At 48.2% G+C, this 20,883-nt stretch overlaps 1 protein-coding gene across 1 annotated transcript in view; it reads left to right on the forward strand.

The window, feature by feature from the left end:
* The first annotated feature begins 1,120 nt into the window (after positions 1-1,120).
* The window catches only part of LOC103702231 (probable LRR receptor-like serine/threonine-protein kinase At1g56140), a 30,491-nt gene continuing 10,728 nt past the window's right edge, over positions 1,121-20,883 (forward strand). The window contains exons 1-14 of the mRNA XM_039114476.1: positions 1,121-1,376; positions 1,917-2,100; positions 4,134-4,205; positions 4,703-4,774; positions 4,872-4,943; positions 5,382-5,453; positions 5,554-5,625; positions 5,706-5,771; positions 18,563-18,634; positions 18,863-18,934; positions 19,029-19,100; positions 19,240-19,311; positions 19,453-19,518; positions 19,792-19,857. Of these exons, the coding sequence (XP_038970404.1) occupies positions 1,256-1,376; positions 1,917-2,100; positions 4,134-4,205; positions 4,703-4,774; positions 4,872-4,943; positions 5,382-5,453; positions 5,554-5,625; positions 5,706-5,771; positions 18,563-18,634; positions 18,863-18,934; positions 19,029-19,100; positions 19,240-19,311; positions 19,453-19,518; positions 19,792-19,857 (1,151 nt within the window). The 5' untranslated portion in view covers positions 1,121-1,255. The remainder of the gene's footprint in view (positions 1,377-1,916; positions 2,101-4,133; positions 4,206-4,702; positions 4,775-4,871; positions 4,944-5,381; positions 5,454-5,553; positions 5,626-5,705; positions 5,772-18,562; positions 18,635-18,862; positions 18,935-19,028; positions 19,101-19,239; positions 19,312-19,452; positions 19,519-19,791; positions 19,858-20,883) is intronic.

Genomic DNA, 20,883 nt, shown 5'->3' on the forward strand with positions numbered 1-20,883 from the left:
ATGACCGCGGGGCTGCCGCGTAACGCCCGCAGCGCCCGCCCTCGCTGCGCCCGAAGAAGCCGGAGGGGATCACGTCTGCGATCCCCTGCTCTGGCCCCTTCCAAAAAAAGACGGGGCTGAAGCCGGCTGGGCGTATCTCACATAGACCATGATCAAGTCCATCAACCAATTGGACAGTGTTGGGAAAGATATTAGTGAGAGGATTCAATCTAAATAGAGTGGGGAAGAGTGTCCTAAGAGGTATCTCACAAAGTCAATTGAGCTTCCAAAACTTGTTTCATGTCTATTCCCAATTTCATGATGAAACCTGTTCCAAAATGGTTGGAGGGAATTTATCTCCTCGATCGTGCACATCTTCTCTTAGGCTTCTATCACGTAGGTAGCATGATTTTCTTGTAATAATTCCTATGCACTTTTTTTTCTCCTTGGGCCGGGTCGTTCTTGAGGGACCCTCATCCCCATTTGTTTAGAAGGGATTAGTTTATAAACATTTGGTTAGAAGGGATTCGTTTATAATTAAGCATTTGGTTAGAAGGGATTGGTTTATAAGAGATAAATCCTTGACTCCGAGTCTAGTAGATTGAGATGGCAGACAAGGTGGTTGATTGATAAGGACTTGTCCATTGACACACCTGTCGGCTGAGAATCTTCGCAGGGATTTTTCAAAAGACGTCATTTCACAAATGAGAACATCGAGACTTATCTTGCCCATAATGCACCACCACCCTAAGTCTTTGCCTTCATGATCCTTGACTGCTGAGAATTGAACTTGCAACAATAAAAAGAAAGTTCTTCCATTTAGGTTTATTGGGTCAGGATAATCTTATCCGTACCCTATTCAATTTCTAAACTAGCTAACCTTAATGCAATGCAATAATTTTGTCCGTAACACAAGGGAACTCGAGCAAACTCAATAATTTTGAAACTAAATCCAACCACCCCCAAGGCAACATTAAGGGTTCGGCTGCGTTGGTTTTCCTTTACTCGGTCCAAGTTTCATTACTCCGTATCACGACCGTACCATAAGGTAACCTAAGCATGAGAGAGAGAGAGGGAAGTACAGGGTAGAGTTTTAAAAGCTGACGCTACGAGGATGTAAGCAACCAATAACCCACCGCTTCTCCCCCCTCTCTCTCTCTCGCTCTCTCAACCTTCATAAATTGAAGAGGATGCTACCAAGACAAATTAAGGAGCCAAGAATCCTCCAAGCATTTTAATTTTGCCACTCCTCTGGGAAACTCCGAGAGAGAGAGAGATGGTGATGGTGCCAAAGAAAGCTTCAGTCTTTTCTTTACCAGCTTTTGTTCTTAGCATTCTTTATCTCTTCCTCCTTGTTGAGAGATCCAGAGCTAAAGCTAAAACCGTCCCATCCGAAGGTATGCATGCCAACTCAAAGAAATAAAACTGCAAGAACCATCGAACACTTCTCTTTTTTTTAGATCAAAAACGATCTAACACTTCTCAAGTAGAAAAAAGGGATTTCTTGTCTTTATTCTCCATTGTTAGTGGAGAAAAAAATTCTTTGAGGAGAGAAAAAAAAACGCTCCAGATTGCAAGAGAATTTCTTATTATTCTTTTTTTTGGTACATGAATATCTTATTATTCTTTGGTAGATAATTTCATATTCTTATTTATATATATTGTTCCGTGTCAAGATTTTCATTGGTAAAATATTTGCCTTTCTAAACCGACGTGGCACTTCGCGAATCTCCGACCGCAGTGAACTTAACCAATTACTTTGTGCCAAATTCGATCGTGAAAAAAACGCGTGCAAAGGGAAATCTAAAGTAGAGAAGCAAATAGTTTTGCTCGACCTACCTCGCTGGTTCATGGGAAAAACGGGGTTCCGAAGATCAGATGGTGTACGTGCGTCGTTGCTGATGTGGATTTTGTTTTTTTTTTTTGTGGCGTCGCAGTCGAGGCGTTGAACGCGATACTGGGAAGGTGGGGGCTGAAGGAGTCGGCGAAATGGAACATCAGCGGCGAGCCATGCAGCGGCGCCGCCATCGACTCCACCGATTTGGACTCCTCTGACGTCAGCCCGGCGGTCAAATGTAACTGCAGCTACAACAATAAGACCACCTGCCACATCACCCAGCTGTATGCCCAAACATCTCTCTCTTTAGGAACCTAAGTTAGTTCAGCAAATTTGTCTAAACAAGTGTGTTGGATGTATATATATATATATATATATATATATATATATATATATATATATATATAATCTATTATGTTTTAGACTTTTAGCAAATGTGTGCCCTATTTACTTATTTAGTGTATCATCCAAGAGTAAAATTTTTTGGATATCCTAAAATATGTGTCATTTTTAAGGAAATTAATCTGATTTTTTTTTTTTTGCAGAATCAATAATTAAATGAATTTTTATACAAAATATCCTTGAAGTATTTTTTTTTGAATAAGATAAAATAGTCCCTGCAATTATTCTGTGGTTGCTTTTGCTGGTCTTCATAATTTCAATGAGTGATCTATTCCATACATTCAAAAAAAAGAACAACCAGCTTTTGGAAGAATTTGGAACAAAATCAAGAATATTCCTTACTCTCTTCTTATTGTTTGATTTTTATTGGGGTTCTTATTATTTATCCTTTATCTTTTTCTAACTGATCTTGTTCTCTTTTCCAAGATGTAAATTCTTTTATCTTTATTAATAAAAGCTGGGTGGCTTCTTTTAGCCTCCCATTATCATCAAAAAAAAAAAAAAAACTTGTTCTCATAAATAAAGATAATAATACAGCAATATGCTTTAGGATTATAACTTAAACTATGATCAGCCCAAGATATTTGAATAAAAGAATTCATGATATTAATTGATAGTTGGATGAGAGGGACTATTCTAGGAATTCTATCCCATTAGAAACAAATAAGATTCTATTTTACTTTTTTATAAGAAAAAATGAATTATGTTGGAAAGATCAAAATGCCTCGGGTCATCTTCATCGACAAACAACATGATGAGTGGGGAAGTTATATTGGAGTTAAGTGTGGGCAAGTGTATACTAGTGCTGGTTAAAGTCAGGCTGAATTGAGAGCACTTCTGATTCTTCAAGCCTGACACTCCATACATGAGGGCTTGTTGTTTGCTAGGTAAATATCATAGAAAAGTTGGTCAACTTTTCATTGACCAATTTACCCATGTTCTCATCTTTTTTTAAGTGGGTAAGTTATTTTTTCATAGGTAGCATTTGCTCATAAAATAGAAGGATAGTCTTAACCACTTAGGAGGTGAGTCAATCATTTCTCCATCAGCCGGTAAAATATATTTTTTTAATTTTATTCCTAGAATACCCTAAACCCTATAATATATTATAAATAATATATAATATAATATAATATTATTGAATATAATAATATTTATATAATAAAGGATATTATGAAAAATATGGATAGATCTTAGCAACTTATCTAGGAAAGTAGTAACGCAAAAAAATATGAGTAACGGACTTTGAATCTACTTTCCAATGCATAAAATAATATAGGTAAATTATTTTCTTATCTAAATGCTGCTTGAGAAATACTTATCCAGAAAAATATAGATTTCTAAGTTTAGTTTTTTACCCTTTAAAGAAGAACGGGCCCAAAATATTACTGTTTGTCAACCAACATTCAACAATGGACCTCTTCCATTTAGAGGAAGATATGAGGGTTTGGACAAAAGAGTGTTGTGTGGTATGCCATACCGTACCAAACTGAACGGTTCGGGGCATATAGTATAATACCAGTACATGGTACATGAGACGTACTGATACTTGGTACACCAAATCGGCTTCCATACTAAGCGTATCGACACAGTGACAAAGTGGCACCGGTATGGGGCCTGATATCGAGACGACATACCTTGGTGTGACTACTGAACTATTGCCCAATTAACATCTTATCTTCTTGCCATAAAGATAGCTGATAGTGAATCAAGTAATCTAATTGACTTCTGTAGAGCTACTACATTTAACTAATTTGCATAAAAAAATCTGGAAAATTAGCATCTAGATTTGTCAAGGACTCTTGTTTAAGATGTATTAGGGAGCAAAACTGCTTCATTCTCCAAATTAACAGTTTGCTTTGTTTTTGCTATAAAACTCTTTTATGCTGATTTTTGTTAACATGTTTGTATGCAGGCAAGTACTCGCCATCGATGTGGTAGGCACAATCCCGGAGGAGCTGCAAAACTTGACGTACCTTAACTTTTTGTATGGCCACTCACTATCTCAAACTTCCAATTAAATTAAAGGGATGATTTTTTTAAGAAATGCTAGATCCACAAGTTGGTGTGGGTAAAAGTTGTAACATGAACATCTAATATTTCTCGAATAGCATGTGCATTAGTTGTGCTAGTTACATTCAGAAGGTCTATGACATCATCAATTTGGTGTGGACCTTACAGAAAAATCAAATTTAGATCTGGCATTCCTCAAATTTAAATTCAGAATTAAGGTCTCTTCCTTGCGTCTAAGAAAGTGTTTAGATCTGGCATTTCTCAAGTGCCCTTACATGTTAAATGAATCTGACACTATATGCTAGTGTCAAATCAAATTTTAAGTGAGAAAATGTTAAGACTCTATTCAGATGATCTACTGCTACACCACAGTGAGAACAAGAAAATGAAATACCTAAGGAACCATAAGAAAGTATTTAGTTGGCATTTGTGTCATTTCTAGCGATTTTGATAAGATGACAATTTTTGCAGGCGGTTGTCTCGGAACTACTTGACTGGTACGTTACCAGCATTTATTGGGAATTTGACCGAGTTGCAATACTTGTAAGATCAGTGACAAGCTCATTTGAAGTAGTGATTTCTTAAAACATCTATGCTTTCTCTGCTGTCCTCACCATAGTTTCCATTTCTTCATCACCAGGATTGTCGGTTCAAATGCATTATCAGGGACTATTCCAAAGGAGCTTGGAAAGCTTCAAAAGCTCATCTCATTGTAAGAAACAAGCAACAAATTATTAATGCTTTTATTGTTCAATTTATACTGGTCAGATAGCAAGTTACTAATATAACACTTAGTCTTAATAATTTTGTTGCATGTAGATCTTTTCTTTGTTGGTTGAGATGTCTGAACTTTGTGTTTCTAACTACTCCTAGACGATGACATAGAACAACATGTTTCATGTAATATCTGTAAGAAGAATATCAATAAGCAAAACAGGTTATGGACAAATTTTGAAGAGATATTCTTCTTCTTCTTGAGAAATATGGTACCACCTCCAGGGTTCAAACCCTGAAGCTCTCCAAGTAGAGAGGGGTGCCATGACAAGGAGGGAAGCCAATGGTATCCTGCAGTGTTTCATGATATTAAATTGTTTTGACATGAAAATGATGACAAAGAACAAGGCATTTGATTTTGCGTAAACTTCTGCAGGGTCATAGGTACCAATAACTTCAGTGGTTCGCTCCCCTCTGAGCTCGGGAACTTGACCAATCTCCAGCAATTGTTAGCTTCTGATTACCTTTAAGCACCATGTTTTACGTTTGTAAATGGAAAACTATTAACATGGGTCTTATGATTTATGGCTTTATGCTTTCTTGAACAGGTACATAGATAGTTGTGGACTAGGTGGTGAGTTCCCATCGACTGTATCAAGTCTCAAGAACTTGCAGACTTTGTAAGTCTCATATACTATGTGTGCAAAAAATTGGCCATACAAATTCAAATTGGCCTCCACTAATTTTGTTGCAATTTCAGGTGGGCATCGGACAATAATTTCACGGGCAAAATACCGGACTTCAGCGAGCCAAACTTAACCAATTTGTAAGATTAAGAAATGATATTTCATTGGATGCCCTTGAAATCTGATATCAATTTGTTTCATTTGATGTCTATATCATATTTCTTGTGATGTTGCAAGTCCATGTTTTCTTTTTCTTCTTTTTTTTGTTTTCTCTGCCTCGCAGAGGAGGGGGGGGGGGGGGGGGGGGGGGCGTGGGGGGGTGGAGGGCAGAACCTACCCAAATTTTTTAAAAAAAACAGGAAAGAGTAATAGCAAGCCTCAAGGAGGCAAAGGGAAGACTCATTTTATATTTATTGTGCTACACCAGTATCTATAACTTCATCAACATATATGTTCTTCAACTAGGTTGTTGTTGAGAGCAACGTTCACCTATGCTTATATGCAAAGGGGAGCCGAAAATGAGCCGAAAGATTTCATTAAATAACAAATGACATGTTGGGGGAAAATACAGGTTCCCTTTTTTTCAATGCACGTGGATACATCACCAACACGTGACCGACCTGGCGCCCGACCTCGGACGGCCGACCTGGCGCCCGACCTCGGACGGCCGACCTGACGTCCGACCTCAAACGGCGGACCTGGGCCTCGAGCAGGCACCCGGCATGTGAACTCCCAACCTCGGAAACTTAACCTCACCATCCACTCACCGCTGTCACGTCCTACTACGGCTCGACCAGAAACCATCTCCTGCCACTGCCGCCGACAATTAATGCGCATGGGCTCTGCAGATCGCCGGCTTACTCAACAATTAATGCGCGTCGTCTCAGTATGTTGCCGGCTTACTCAACAATTAATGCGCGTCGTCTCAGTATGTTGCCGACTTACTCAACAATTAATACATATGAGCTTTGCAAACCTCCGGCTTACTCAACCATCAATGCTCGCCTCTCCTGTCATCTACGGATCCCACGTCCCCCATGCTAAGTCTGCTCGGCCGCGTCCGATCAGCCCTGACAGACCTCTGGCCCCGACCTGACCTCTCACGGCGAAGCACTGATTCACGCGATCGAGCATTAATTCGGACAACACATTCAATCGTACGGTAACCTCGCCCAGTCACGTCGCAGGTAAGCCAACCCCCCTCTATAAAAGGGAAATTTTCCCACTAAAAGGGGGTTGGACTCCGAATACTCGGACAGAACCTCCTTTTTCCTCCCCATCTACATATTAGCCCCCTCTGACTTAAGCATCGGAGGGCCGGCGCCGGAAGATCCGGCCACCGGCTTTCTTTGCAGGCACCCAGGGAGACGCCGCTCGCTGACCGACCGACGCCCGCCGACTCTCGCCGGAGCTCCGCCTCCTCAGCCGACGGCCGCCTCCGGGCCCAAATTAAAGCAACAGTTGGCGCTAGAGGAAGGGCCCGAGTCGTGGCCATGAAGTTGAGAAGTAAAGGAGCTTCCAATACTTCCCGACGTCTCCCGCCAAGCCCTGGACACTCTGTCCAAAATTCACCACCTCCGGTTGATCCAGTTCCTCAAGTCCCCCCGGAACAGTTCAATATTCTAGTCCAACAAGTCCAAACCCTGGCCGCCGCCGTCCAAAGCCTGCAGCGGACAGAGGCGCCACCCATGCCGCCTCCTCAGGCCCCGGTCCGGCCGGTCCTTCCCCCAAACGGACCGGTCCTCCAGGGCCGAAGCCTTCATGGCTCCTCGAGGGCCAATAACGAAGAGCAAACGTCTCCCCGGAAAGAACTACCGGGAGGAGATATGGACAGAAGACTACAGCCCTCAGAGGCTGAGTCAGCCCCGGACCGTCACGAGCCAGAGCAGACCACTGTGACAATCCCCCGGGTTGGGAAGCTCGACAGGAAAGTCGAGAACCTGGAGCGCCAGATTGAGGCACTCCACAGCAGGAAGGTGAGGCGCGAGGGTGACTTTGAGTTTGCTACCAAGTCCCCCTTTTCCTCCCAGATAGAGGACGAACCGGTCCCACCAAGGTTTAAGATGCCTCAAGTGGAGTCCTACAACGGAACTACGGACCCTCTTGACCATTTGGAGAGTTATCGAGCTCTTATGGCACTACAAGGGTCCTCAGAGGCTGTGCTTTGCAAAGCTTTCCCTGCCACCCTCCGGGGGACAGCTCGGCTTTGGTTTTTCGGACTAAAGCCAAGTACGATATTCTCCTTCGAGCAGCTCGGCAGGCAGTTCGCCACCAACTTCGCTGTCAGCCGGTCCCAGCGGCGAACGTTGGACTCCCTTCTAGATGTCAAGCAGAAGGAAGGAGAATCCCTCAAGGAGTATCTTGACCGCTTCACCACTGCAACTTGGGAGGTTCGCGAGCTCGACCAGTCAATAGCCATGTCGGCACTAAAGACCGGGGCTCGCTCCTACAAATTCCTCTTCTTCATCGAGAAGAGCTTTCCCGCCGACTTCACCGAAATGTTGGCCCGAGCTCGAAAGTATGCAAAGGCCGAGGAGGCTATTGCCTCCAGGCGGGGTGCAACCGAACAAGCTTCAAAGAAGCAGAAGAAACGCCGCGAGGAGCGCGGCCTCCAAAGAAGTCGGTCCCCCCGCCGAGAGAAGAACCTTCCCCGACTGAGAAGTCCGCCTCAACAGCGGGGACCGCCCCGACCAAGGTCCCCGCCTCGACCGAGGTCTCCGCCGCGACCTCGAACGTATTCGGGGAAGTACGAGAACTACACACCAATCAATGCGCCCCGGACCGAGATCCTGATGGAGATTGAAGGTCGGGACTTCTTCCGACCCCCACCTCCGATGCGGGATGCAGGAATCCCACGTAATCCTAGGAGGTACTGCCGCTTCCACCGGAACCATGGCCATGATACGGAGGATTGCTTCCAGCTCCGAGATGAGATTGAGGCGCTTATCCGCCGCGGAGTACTCAATCGGTTTGTGAAAAACCGACGTGAGGAAAGGAGGCCAGTGGAAAACGCCATGCCACCCGAAAATCCAAATGACAACAAGCCCATCGCTGGCACCATCAATACGATCGGAGGAAGCCTAGCAGAAGAGTCAACCGAGGAAAGGATCCTTCCGAAACGCCCGCGTACTTTCGAAGCTATCTCGTTTTCGGAGGACTTGAAAGGAGTTGAGACTCCTCACGATGACGCTGTAGTCATCTCCATGATTGTAAATAAGTTTGATGTAAAGAGGGTTCTAGTTGATAATGGAAGCTCGACTAATGTTTTGTACTACCATGTCTACCAAAAAATCGGGTCAACAGGAAGCCAGCTTCGGAAAATGAATACCCCGCTAGTCGGATTCACCAGGGACTCGGTCCCGGTTGAGGGCGAGGTCAGCTTTCTTGTCACGGTCGGCCTCGCCCCCCGAGAAAGCACCGTGAGGACAGACTTTCTCGTGGTCCGGCTGCCCTCGGCCTACAATGCCATCCTCGGACGACCAGGATTAAATGCCTTCCGAGCTGTGGTCTCGACTTACCACCTGCTCGTGTGTTTCCCCACCAGCCAAGGAGTAGGCGAGGTCCGCGGGAACCAACTGATAGCTAAGCAGTGCTATATGGCGACCTGCAAGGCAAAGCGGCCGGCTGAAGCTCTAAGCCAACGGGAGCTATCAGCCGAGGTGTCAACTCAAGCAATGGACCGCGCGCTGCCCATTGAAACCTTGGACATGCGGGACGACCCTTGGAAGAAGCAAATAGAGCCCGGTTAGCTTCTTACTCAAATCCCTTTACAAGAAAACTGCCCAGAACTGACCGTGCAGATCGGCTCCGGCTTGAGCCCCTATGAAAGAGGACGCCTGATCCAATTCCTCTGAATCAACATGGATGTTTTCGCTTGGTCGCCCGCCGACATGCCGGGAATCGACCCCGAGGTCATGGTTCACCGACTCCAGGTGAAGCCGACCTGCAGACCCGTGAAGCAAAAGAAGCGGAACTCTGCCCCAGAACGATAGCGAGCGGCGGCCGAAGAAGTGGACAAGCTCCTAGAGGCCGGCTTCATTCGGGAAGTCTCCTATCCAGATTGGCTCGCCAACGTGGTCCTCGTGAAGAAGGCCAATGGGAAATGGCGCATGTGCGTGGACTACACCGACTTAAACAAGGCCTGCCCAAAAGATAGCTTTCCTCTCCCCAGTATCGACCAGCTCGTCGACTCCACTTCGGGACATCAGTTGCTGACTTTCATAGACGCCTTCTCGAGATATAATCAAATTCGAATGGCGCCAGAAGATGAGGAGAAGACGGCCTTCATCACCGACAAAGGTACCTACTGCTATAAGGCGATGCCGTTTGGGTTGAAGAATGTGAGAGCTACATACCAAAGGTTGGTCAGCCAAATCTTCAAAGATCAGATAGGTCGAAATATGGAGGTCTACGTGGACGACATGTTGGTGAAAAGTCGAGCAGCAGAGTGCCATGTGGCTGACCTTAATGAAACATTCACCAAGCTCAGGAAATACCAAATGAAGCTCAACCCTGCAAAGTGCGCGTTTGGAGTCACCTCGGGCAAATTTCTGGGTTTCATAGTAACCCAGCGCGGAGTTGAGGCCAATCCCGAGAAGATCCAAGCGCTGCAAGAGATGGTACCTCCAAAGACGGTCAAAGAAGTACAGCGGCTTACTGGACGAGTCGCGGCTCTGGGGAGATTTGTCTCCAGGTCGGCAGAGCGCTGTCTTCCATTCTTCAAGATCCTTAAGCGACCAAAGAATTTCTTATGGTCGGAGGAATGCCAGCAGGCTTTTAAAGAGCTTAGGTGCCTTCTCGCCTCCCCTCTGTTACCAAGCCACAACAAGGCGAAGTTCTTTATTTGTACCTAGCCGTCTCCCCGGTCGCAGTAAGCTCAGTCCTAGTCCGGGAAGAGGATAGACTTCAGAAGCCTGTCTACTATACCAGTCGGGTTCTCAGGGGTGCTGAGACCCGATATTCCAAGCTCGAGAAGACAATTTTTGCCCTGATAATTTCAGCACGAAGACTCCGGCCCTATTTTCAAGCCCACACTGTAGCCATATTAACTGACCAGCCCATGAAGCAAATATTACAGAGATCCGACCGCGCCGGAAGAATTGCCAAATGGGCGGTTGAGCTCGGGGAGTTCGACCTTGAATACCGGCCTAGGCCAGCTATCAAAGCGCAAGCTCTCGCCGATTTCATCGTGGAATGTACTTTGCCGGACGACCACGAGTCGCCGCTTAAATCGACGAAGGAGACCCTGCGGCCACCATGGGTCCTATATGTCGACGGCTCTTCGACCTCGGGGGGTAGCGGAGCAGGACTCATCCTCACCAGCCCGGATGGAGTAGTTGCCGAGCAGGCCCTACGCCTCGAATTCCCTGCCTCGAACAATGAGGCGGAGTACGAGGCACTCATTGCCGGGCTCAAGTTGGCGAAGGAGCTGAAGGCCGAAGACCTAAAGGTCTACAGTGACTCCCAGCTGGTCGTGAGCCAGGTCATGGGAGATTTCGAAGCGAAGGAGCCTTCAATGTAGAAATATCTTCATAAAGTGCGAGAACTTATATCCGCCCTGAGCTCCTTCGATATTCAGCACATCTCCAGAACGGAGAACCTCAGGGCTGACCAATTGTCGAAACTGGCGACCTCTCGCATGAGTGAGCTCTCCAAGGCGACAGTGCTCGAGTATCTCCAAACACCCAGCACGGAAGAGCTTGAGCCGACCATGTGCATCGACACCGAGCCAAGCTGGATCGATGGGTTCGTCAGCTATCTGCTGGATGGAACCCTCCCCAACGACGAACTGGAGGTTCGCCGGATCAGGCGTCAAGCGCCTCGGTACATACTATATGAAGACAGGCTCTACCGACGGTCATTCACCTCTCCCCTCCTTAAATGTCTCCGCCCTTCAGAGGCAAATTATGCTATGCGAGAGGTCCATGAAGGAATCTGTGGGAACCATCTAGGAGGCCGAGCGCTAGCCCATAAAATCTTGCGCCGAGGCTACTTTTGGCCCACGCTTCAGAAGGACGCAATGGATTTTGTCCGGAGATGTGATCGGTGTCAGCGGAATGCTAATATTCAACGCCGACCTTCGGCCCCGCTGACCTCGATCATCGCTCCCTGGCCATTTGCTCAATGGGGGATTGATATCCTGGGACCTTTCCCCCTAGCCACCGGACAAAGAAAGTTTTTAGTCGTCTCCATCGACTACTTCACCAAATGGATCGAAGCCGAACCTGTGGCCCGAATCACCGAGCAAAAAATGCGGGACTTTGTATGGAAGTCCATAATCTGCAGATTCGGACTCCCTTGCATCCTTATATCCGATAACGGCCGTCAATTCGACAACATCCGTTTCAGAGAATTCTGCTCCGAGCTCGGCATCGACCATCATTTCACCTCAGTAGCCCATCCGTAGGCAAATGGGGAGACTGAGGTGACGAACCGCACCATCCTCCGGGGGCTCAAAGCTAGACTCGACCGATCCAAGGGGCAATGGGTCGAAGACCTTTATAATATCCTTTGGGCTTACAGAACAACATTTCGACTTTCCACCGGAGAGACCCCCTTCAACCTGGCATATGGGACAGAGGCGGTTATTCCTCTAGAGATCGGACTCCCTTCACCGAGAGTGGAACACTACGACACAGCTTCCAATTCATCTCAGCTCAGGGGAAACCTGGATCTCGTCGAAGAAACGAGGAAAGCAGCTCAGGTCTGCATGATGAGATATCAGCAAAAAGCAGTGCGGTATTACAACTCCAGAGTAAAAGCCAAGCTCTTCAAAGCGGGAGATCTCGTTCTTAGGAGAGCTGAAGCCTCTCAACCCACTGAACAAGGAAAGCTCGCTCCAAATTGGGAAGGACCGTACCGGATTGCCCGAGTGCAATGCCCCGAAGCATACAAGCTGGAATCTCTCGAAGGAACACTCATCCCGCGGAGCTGGAATTCTGAAAACCTTTGGATGTACTACCAATAGGGCCCAGAGGGGTCCTCGGTAATTGGGGGCATGAACCCCGCCTCCTCATAATAATCTATAGCCATTTAATCATGTTATGCTTCTCTTATCATCGGGATATTTGTAATCCTCAGGTTACCCGACCAAGCTCGGATGCCCGACCAAGCTCGGACGGCCTATCAGGCTCAGATATTCCAGACAAGCCTAAAGCACCTTGCCGCGCTGATATCGAGCCCGGTCTCGATCTTCCTCAAATACCTCGACTAAGTTCGAGATGCCTCGAGTGTCGACCGTAGAGATCCAAACTCAATCGACCTACGAAAAGCGTCGCAGGTCGACAGTGCGTTCCCAGACCCCTCGACCTTGCGTACGATACCTCGACTGAGTTCGAGATGCCTCGAGTGTCGACCGTAGAGATCCAAACTCCCTCGACCTCGAAAAGCGTCGCAGGTCGACAGTGCGTTCCCAGACCCCTCGACCTTGCGTACGATACCTCGACTGAGTTCGAGATACCCCGGGTGTCGACCGTAGAGATCCAAACTCCCTCGATCTCGGAAAGCGTCGCAGGTCGACAGTGCGTTTCCAGACCCCTCGACCTTGCGTACGATACCTCGACTGAGTTTAAGATGCCCCGGGTGTCAGCCGTAGAGATCCAAACTCCCTCGACCTCGGAAAGCGACACCGGGTCGACAGTGAGCCTAAGCTCCCTCGACCCCGTGTTCGATTCCTCAACTAAGGTTGAGATGCCCCGTGGGTCGACCGTAGAGTCCCAAACTCCCTCGGCCACGGGAAGCGCAACCGAGTCGGCAGCAAGCTCGGGTCTCCCCCGACCTCATGCTCAATTCCTCAACTAAGGTCGAGATGCCCCGTATGCCGACTGCAGAGTCTCAAACTCCCACGATTTCGGGAAGAAATATGGGGAAGAACCTACGCGGTCCCCTGCAGCGCCCGACCACTACAACGAAGTAGCATCTGCATGACCGCCTGAAGACTTCAATAATGAGGTCGCATCTTTATGAACCCTCTGACTTGCAGGCATGCCCGAGGAGGACATCGCTTCGAAGGGAATACGTCATCCTCCCTTGCTCGGCTAGCGGCAAAATACTGCCGCACCGACCGTAAAAGGGAGTCACTCCTTTCAAACCGAGATGATCGACTCCAATGGAGTAGAAGGTACGATCCAACTCACTACCTAGATCGCCATTTATCTACGCTACATGATGATCGGCAAAACCTTGATCAGGATCAGAAAGCATGAAAATTCAACTTCGGTCTTACGGGACCTTCTTGGAGCCCGGCTGCAAAGCTTTAACAAGCTTGCCCTAAAAAGCCGAGCTCCAAAGCTCGGCCCAGTAGCCGAGCCCGAAGACTTGATTAAATTCTCCAAAGAAAATCTAAATGTTTAACGAAACTCTTTTGAAAGCCAAGCTAAATACTCCTGCGATCTGGAAGCCAAGCCCAAGAACTTAGCAGAACTTTCCTTGGAGGTAAGCTAAGGGACTTAGCAAGACCCCTTCAAAGTCCGAGCTCAAAAACTTAGCGAATTTTTCTAAGAATCTAAGCTCGAAGCCTCAAACCCTTGCTAAGGCTAAGCCTAACAACCCGGCGAGCGTGGTCAGAGCTTACGTCTGTCGACCGAGCTCGAAGACTTGGGAGGATTCGTCGGGAATAACTTAGTTCTAACGACTAAGGCAAAAACCTACTACACGGAAGAAAGAGAAAAGTGGGCGTGGAGTTGCGAAAGAAAATCCTTTTATTAGTAAAAGGCCCGAAGGCTGAAGTACAAAATTGAAGGTCGGCCGTACAACAAGTTCGGAGGCCGACCTCATTTACAACAAAGGGAAAAAGGAAAGGAAAGACAAAGTGCTAGATTCCAAAAAAGAATTCCTTCATTGATAAAGGCCTAAAGGCCGAATACAAGATTATGGTTCGGTCCCGTTCAAAGGCCGAACCGGCTTACAAAAAGAAAGAAAGAAAAGCTACGTCCTAAGGGGCGGCGGCTCCTCCAGTGTCGACCTCGGGATCATCTACGATGATGACCCGAGGGTCTTCGGCGGGCGTCGGCTCGGAGCCCCCTGCGGTGGCCTCGGCGGAAGGCTCGTCAGTAACCTCCAGAACGCCATCATGGGCCTCCTCCGGAGGAACCTCCAAGGTCGCCTGATCGGCTGCATTAGCTCCGACCCCAGCGGCCTCGGGCTCGGCGACTTCTCCCCCGACCTCGGCTTCGGCGGCCTCGTCGTCCTCGAACCCGGAGGGCAGGTCGAACTCGTCGCTGAATCCCGCTCTCGGCCAGATCCCTAACAGATCGTATTGGGGGCAGTACCGAGCCATCTGCCTTCGAAAATTTTCGAAGCCCCGAAGGAACCCGTCGACGGTCTCCTCCTCCAACATGTCGCGGAACTCCTCCGACTCTTCGAAGAGTTCCACGGCATTCTCGGCCTGCTCGAGTGCCCTCTTCTCTCGGGCCTCGAGTTGTTCGATCTTTAGGCGGAGTACCCCGTCCTCATATTTATAGCCGGCGACCTCGGCACGGGCCTCGGCAAGGCACGCCTCAGAAGCGCGCAATTCTGACCTCGCCAGCGTGTGCGCGGCCCGCTCCTCCTTGAGCTCATCTACTACGGCTCGCCGACCGGCCTCCGTAGCCTCCCTCCGCGCCTCGGCCTCCTTCAGCGCGGCCTCCAGTTCGGCTATTCTCCTCTTGGCCGGTTCCAGTTGCCTGGAGAGTTGCCGAGTTTCATTCTGGCATTCCGAGGCGATGAATACCAGGGTGTCGACCTCATGGATGTGCTGCAGAGAAAATAATTATAAGTAAAAATGAAGGAAATGCTGACGGCTAAGGACAAGAGGAAAAGGCGACTTACCCGCGCAGTGTGGCAGTAAGTTTGGTCGACAATGTCCTCCAGCGAGAGAGACCGGAATTCAGCCCGATCCGCCGGAAGCATAGCGCGACGGAACACTTCGCGCGCGACGGAACACTTCGCGCGCGACATCGGCGTCCCGGAAGGCCGAGCTCCCTTCGGGAATCGGAGACTCCGGCTCGGCCGATTCCCTCTCCCCGGCCCTCGGTAAGCTCGGCCCGGCCGAGCTCGTGGCGACTGGATGGGGGGCACTCAGGACCCCGGGACCTCTGCTCGGCTCAGGTCCCGAACGTCGTAAACGGATGATAGGCCGTTCTGCCCGTTGAGAGATGGGGGCAGGACAGGCCGGGGACGCTGAACCAGACGCCCCCCCGGAGCCCGAGCTCGCACGCTTGGCAGCCGGGACACCTCCTCGGGTAGATCCCGAGGCTCCGGAACCCCTCATCTCGGCAGGGGCGGGAGCAGCAGCCGTCTTGGCCTTCTTACGGGGCTTGGGAACGGCCCCGCCAGCCTCGGCTGACCGCCTCTTCAGCCGGGCGAAAAGAGAAATGTTGCTGGTCGGCATGTGGGGAATGTCTGAAATAGAAGGAAACGTCTAAGCATCGAACCAACATCAAAAGAACAAAGGAAAGAAACAGATAGGACGAAGACTAAAGGAGCAGCGCAACTGCCCTTACCTTCAGGGCGCGCCGAGCTCAGGCTGACGTTCACCAGAGCATCCTCGGTCAGGAGGTCGGTCACGACGATGTCCTTCCCAAGACTCCGCAGAGCATCGAAGACCCTCTGCTCGTCTGCCGTGAGACTGGTGAGACTGTTAATGGCCTTTAGCCTGGGACGCCCCCACCTCGGGTCGAACCCCCACGAGAGCTCGGACGCCAAAAAGAAAAATTTTCCCTTCCACTCATAAATAGAGGAAGGGGCACCTCGGAAAAGCGACATACCGCTCCTCCAGGCAAAATATAACCACTCTACATCCGCCGGGTTTGCTTTTAACATAAAACAATGGCGGAAAACACTCACCAAAGTCGGGATCCCGTGCGCAAGGCAGAGGGACGCAAACCCGACTATAGTCCTCCACGAGTTCGGAGTAAGTTGCGCTGGGACGAGTCGATACTCCACCAGCAGATCACTCACGAACTCGTGAAGAGGGAACCGCAGGCCGGCCCAGAGTGCATCGGTATACACCCCGATCCGACCTGGTGGAGGTCTCGTTACCCGGTCTTCCGACCCTGCGAGTTCCAGACGAAATCCGGGTCGGAAGAAAAATCGGGAACGAACCAGATCCAGTTCCTCCTCGGTCACGGTAGACCCAACTTCACCGGGACCGAGACCCATCCCAGAAAGAAGAAAAGGAGAAATGGAGGAAAAAAGCAGAAAACAAAAACAAAGGAAAGAAGGGGGGCAACGAAAATGACTTCCGAACCAACGTGGGAGAACCACCTACTCTAGGATCACCGGAAATCGTCCCAACACCGCCGGAAATCGCCTCTGTGCATCGCCGGGAACTCTCAGATGAAGAGGGAAAATGGTAGCAAGGATAAACAAGCAAGACCTTTTTAGGGTTAGCTCGAGGGGTTTATATAGACCCTCCCGACGGCCCAGATCCGCCGAGCCACGACCCGCTTCTCGTCCGGATTGCGCCACGTGTTGGCTCCGAAAGTCGAAACAGCACATTTATGCCGGATGGGTGGCTCGAACGCAGAATCGAGGCGCCGTCCCATCGGATCCCGGAGCCTTATCATGGATCCGCTACGCGAGATGGCCTCGAAGGACGAAAGGGCGCCGGCCCCTCTCCCATCATTAAAAGCGCCATGAAGCGCGCGGGGCGCTGGCATAATTCAAATCTCCTTGGCCTCCACTGCAATAAAAACAATCACTTCCCATGTCCGAGCTCGCAAGCAGCTCGAACCCGGAAGTCGGGGGGTAGTGTTGGGAGAAAATACAGGTTCCCTTTTTTTCAATGCACGTGGATACATCACCAACACGTGACCGACCTGACGCCCGACTTCGGGTGACCGACCTGGCGCCCGACCTCGGACGGCCGACCTGGCCCCCGACCTCGAACGGCCGACCTGGCGCCCGACCTCGAACGGCCGACCTGGCGTCCGACCTCAAACGGCGGACCTGGGCCTCGAGCAGGCACCCGGCATGTGAACTCCCGACCTCGGAAACTTAACCTCACCATCCACTCACCGCTGTCACGTCCTACTACGGCTCGACCAGAAACCATCTCCTGCCACTGCCGCCGATAATTAATGCGCATGGGCTCTGCAGATCGCCGGCTTACTCAACAATTAATGCGCGTCGTCTCAGTATGTTGCCGGCTTACTCAACAATTAATGCGCGTCGTCTCAGTATGTTGCCGACTTACTCAACAATTATTGCATATGAGCTCTGCAAACCTCCGGCTTACTCAACCATCAATGCTCGCCTCTCCTGTCATCTACGGATCCCACGTCCCCCATGCTAAGTCTGCTCGGCCGCGTCCGATCAGCCCTGACAGACCTCTGGCCCCGACCTGACCTCTCACAGCGAAGCACTGATTCACGCGATCGAGCATTAATTCGGACAACACATTCAATCGTACGGTAACCTCGCCCAGTCACGTCGCAGGTAAGCCAACCTCCCTCTATAAAAGGGAAATTTTCCTACTGAAAGGGGGTTGGACTCCGAATACTCAGACAGAACCTCCTTTTCCCTCCCCATCTACATATAGCCCCCTCTGACTTAAGCATCGGAGGGCCGGCGCCGGAAGATCCGGCCACCGGCTTTCTTTGCAGGCACCCAGGGAGACGCCGCTCGCTGACCGACCGACGCCCGCCGACTCTCGCCGGAGCTCCGCCTCCTTAGCCGACGGCCGCCCCCGGGCCCAAATTACAGCAACATGACATATTACATATTTATATGTATTGTTAAATTGCAAAAAGGGGTCATGTGAAGACTTCTTATGCTTCCTAGCTTGGTGAAAAAAAGCAACAAAAAATTGTCACAAATTACATTTTGCATTTCAGTTAATTTTTTGATTTTTTGGAAGCCGCAGAAAGTAACATTGCCTATGAAACATATCGTTATCTGGATATACAATAAATTTTCCTTTTAGCCACTAATTCTTGAATCTTCATTATAGGAGGATGCAAGGCAACTCTTTTGAAGGCCCGATCCCTTCAAGTTTTTCTAATCTCACGAGTTTGACAGACTTGTAAGTTTTTTTCATCTATTTCTAGTTCTGTTAGCTCTCAGCAATATATTAGATTAATTTGCGAGCCATAGTATAAGCTGATGTGATGTCTTAGTAGCATCACTGTGAAAATGCTTTCGAATGATACCAACAACATATAGTCATTAGACATTGACCGACTTGATATGCATCCACACCTTTGTTGAAACATGCTCACTTCATTCATGATCTATATATGTGGCAATGCAGATGGCTAGGTGACATATCAAATGGAAGCTCAACTTTAGCATTTATCAGTAATTTAACATCCTTAACCAACTTGTAAGTTCATGCATCTCAACTGCACAATTTGCTATCATGTTTCATTTCGTTCTACGCCATTCTGTCAGTTAACATCATCATATAATGTTTACAGGGTCTTGAGGAATAGCAGGATAGCTGATTCTATTTCACTGGACTTTTCCCGCTACACTAGTCTAAAGATATTGTAAGTCAGCTACAGTCACTTGTTATTCATACTGATGACTTGTGTTAAATTGACGGTATCTTCTATATATGAGTTCATATAATTCAGTCTGTGTGCTAATAACAAATCTATTTGTTCTTTTCTAAATTTACTTCTATAGGGATCTGAGCTTTAACAATTTAACAGGCCAACTTCCTCAATCTCTCTTCAATTCGAGTTCGCTCAGCTACTTGTAAGAAAAATGGATGTCTTCATTTAAAAATTATATACATACACTTTTTCCTTTAAAAATGCCTACCCTATGAAGTTTTTTCCTTGTTCATTACTTAACAAAAAAAGTTCTGTTTTATTCTTTTAATGTCTTCTCTTGCAGATTTCTTGGGAACAATAGCCTCTCTGGTAGCCTGCCTGCCAGCAAAAGCACCTCACTTCTTAATGTGTATGTTCATCTAATTCTTCTTAATTTACATACAAATCTGCTTATAACAAAATCTTTCAATCCTTCTTATCCTATTTCAGATCCTTTTCTTCCATTTAAATTGTTTACGATATTATGTACACAAGAATGTTCATCTAATTGAATTCTTTAAGCATATTATTTTATGATTCCTTCAATAATTTATACTAATGTTGCTTGATGACTTTACAATACGCTTTCTTTTCTTTTTGCTGTTTTCATGCTGTTGATGACAAATTGTGTCTTTCCTTGCAGAGACCTATCATATAATCAACTATCAGGAAGCTTTCCTTCTTGGGTTATCGAAGCAAGTTTGGAACTGTATGTTGGAAAAGCAGAAAACCTCTCTATTTTACTATCTAGTCATAATACAATGTTTAGAAGTATCAATTACAGCTTAATCCTTCTTGAAGGACCAGGATACTCTCTCTTTCTATACATGGTATCAGATATTCACGGGGATATTGTGAAGAAGCAGGACTGAGATGATATGAACAATATGACCAAACATTAAGGGCATAGTCTGTGAGAACCAGGCCAACTGGGCCTATCTTGGACCAAAGCCGCCTTCAAATAAAAAAAAGTGGAGGGAGGGTGCACGTGCTCAGCATGTGCAATAAAGGAAGAAGAGAGTAGGGGTGGCAATCGGGTCAAGTCAGACATAAACGGGTCGGGTCAGATGTTAAACGGGTCAGAAAAGTATAAACTTGAACCTGACCTGTTTATTAAACAGGTCAGAAATTACAACCTGAATCCGACCTGTTTATTAAACTGGTAACCCGACCCGACCCGTTTAACCTGTTTAATAAATAGGTCGATTAAACAGGTCGGATTTGCTTTTTTGACCTGTTTAACCAAATGGATAGAGAGAGATGGGAGGGTGGGCTTCCTTCTGGCGAGAGAGAGAGAGAGAGAGAGAGAGAGGTGGGGGGTTGGGGACCTTGGGGTTTCTTTCGGCAAGAGCGAGATGTGGAGAGGTTGGAGGGTTCGACGGAGAGAGAGAGAGAGGTGGGAGGGTTCGATGGAGAGACAGAGAGGTGCTTGCTTCGATAGATCAGGCCTGGCTCAGGGCTTAGGGCTTGAGGGGGGATGGATTGGTGGTGATGGCGCCGGAGGAGGGTTTGGTGGTGGGGTTTGTGGGGTGGGGGGAGGATAGAGGGAGTGAGGCATACCGATTGAGAGGGCGCTTCTGAAGTCAGCGGCGACGAGATTGGGGGCGGAGATCCTTGAATCTCAGCGGAGAGGGTGAGGCCGAGATCGACGACAGCAGAGATAGAAAAATCGAGTTCGGCAAGAAAATGATTCGAGAGCAAGGTCGGCCGCCACCGCCGCCAGGGCCATGGCCTT

Source organism: Phoenix dactylifera, chromosome 16 (genome assembly GCF_009389715.1).
Source record: "Phoenix dactylifera cultivar Barhee BC4 chromosome 16, palm_55x_up_171113_PBpolish2nd_filt_p, whole genome shotgun sequence".
Classification (NCBI taxonomy): domain Eukaryota; kingdom Viridiplantae; phylum Streptophyta; class Magnoliopsida; order Arecales; family Arecaceae; genus Phoenix; species Phoenix dactylifera.